This window comes from Priapulus caudatus, unplaced genomic scaffold (assembly GCF_000485595.1).
Source record: "Priapulus caudatus unplaced genomic scaffold, Priapulus_caudatus-5.0.1 Scaffold3576, whole genome shotgun sequence".
Classification (NCBI taxonomy): domain Eukaryota; kingdom Metazoa; phylum Priapulida; class Priapulimorpha; order Priapulimorphida; family Priapulidae; genus Priapulus; species Priapulus caudatus.
This window is the reverse complement of record NW_014580637.1, coordinates 1-1,312: the sequence shown is the minus strand read 5'-3', so window position 1 is coordinate 1,312 and position 1,312 is coordinate 1. Positions and strand designations below refer to the sequence as shown.

The window sequence follows — 1,312 nt, the reverse complement described above, 5'->3', positions numbered from 1 at the left end:
TATGACAAAAGTAATTATTAGAAGGACGTAAGAAGAAGAATAGGTGTGAGTGACATTTGTTGTAGTTGTAGTTGACATTAATGATTATGTGTATGAGGATGCGCTCATAGCGAAGGTCTGTAGTAGTAGTTATTTTACGTATTTACATGAAAGTCTGTAGTAGTTATTTTAAGTATTTACATGAAAGTCTGTAGTAGTTATTTTACGTGTTTACATGAATGGTTGTAGATCGGATGGTTTCCCAAATCCTACGTGAGGCTCATCTCAGCTGCTAGGAAACATCAAAGGTGAGAATCTAACCTCTGTCTATCTGTCTATCTGTCTATCTGTATATCTGTATATCTTCTGCTCTCTCTCTCTCTCTCTCTCTCTCTGTCTATCTGTATATCTTTCTNATGGCGCCAGTACGACGACACGTTTGCTTGTTTCAGACGACGGCGGCGCCCGAGGGTCTGCAGGCGCAGGCCCTGTGTCCTTGGAAAGCGAAGAAGGACAACCATCTGTCCTTCAGTAAGGGTGACGTCATCCTCGTCAAATATCAACAAGATATCTGGTGGTCCGGCGAACTCAACGGCAAGGTGAGAGTCGCCGGCGCCTCCTGGTGGCGGGACGCCTGGTCCGGGGGGGTGGGGTGCAAAACGGGGAGGGGTCGGGCGCGGCGCGTGAGTCGGTGACGTCGCGGCGTTTATGTGGGGTGACAAACTCAGGATAACAAACAGAGCGTTTGAATTCTATTTGTTATGTGATGCGTTCCTGCAGAAAATATTATGACAAAAGTAATTATTAGAAGGACGTAAGAAGAAGAATAGGTGTGAGTGACATTTGTTGTAGTTGTACTTGACATTAATGATTATGTGTATGAGGATGAGCTCATAGTGAAGGTCTGTAGTAGTAGTTATTTAAGTATTTACATGAAAGTCTGTAGTAGTTATTTACGTATTTACATGAAAGTCTGTAGTAGTTATTTACGTATTTACATGAAAGTCTGTAGTAGTTATTTACGTATTTACATGAAAGTCTGTAGTAGTTATTTACGTATTTACATGAAAGTCTGTAGTAGTTATTTACGTATTTACATGAAAGTCTGTAGTAGTTATTTACGTATTTACATGAAAGTCTCTAGTAGTTATTTAAGTATTTACATGAAAGTCTGTAGTAGTAGTTATTTTAAGTATTTACATGAAAGTCTGTAGTAGTTATTTTACGTATTTACATGAAAGTCTTTAGTAGTTATTTAAGTATTTACATGAAAGTCTTTAGTAGTAGTTATTTTACGTATTTACATGAAAGTTTGTAGTAGTTATTTTACGTG

At 38.6% G+C, this 1,312-nt stretch overlaps 1 protein-coding gene across 1 annotated transcript in view; it reads left to right on the top strand.

Annotated features, from left to right (window-relative positions):
- Positions 1-291, top strand: part of LOC106819506 (intersectin-1-like) — a gene marked incomplete at its 5' end in the record, with an annotated part of 3,765 nt that extends 3,474 nt beyond the window's left edge. The window contains one exon of the mRNA XM_014824128.1: positions 229-291. Within this exon, the coding sequence (XP_014679614.1) occupies positions 229-291 (63 nt within the window). The remainder of the gene's footprint in view (positions 1-228) is intronic.
- Between the last annotated feature and the right edge of the window lie 1,021 nt (positions 292-1,312).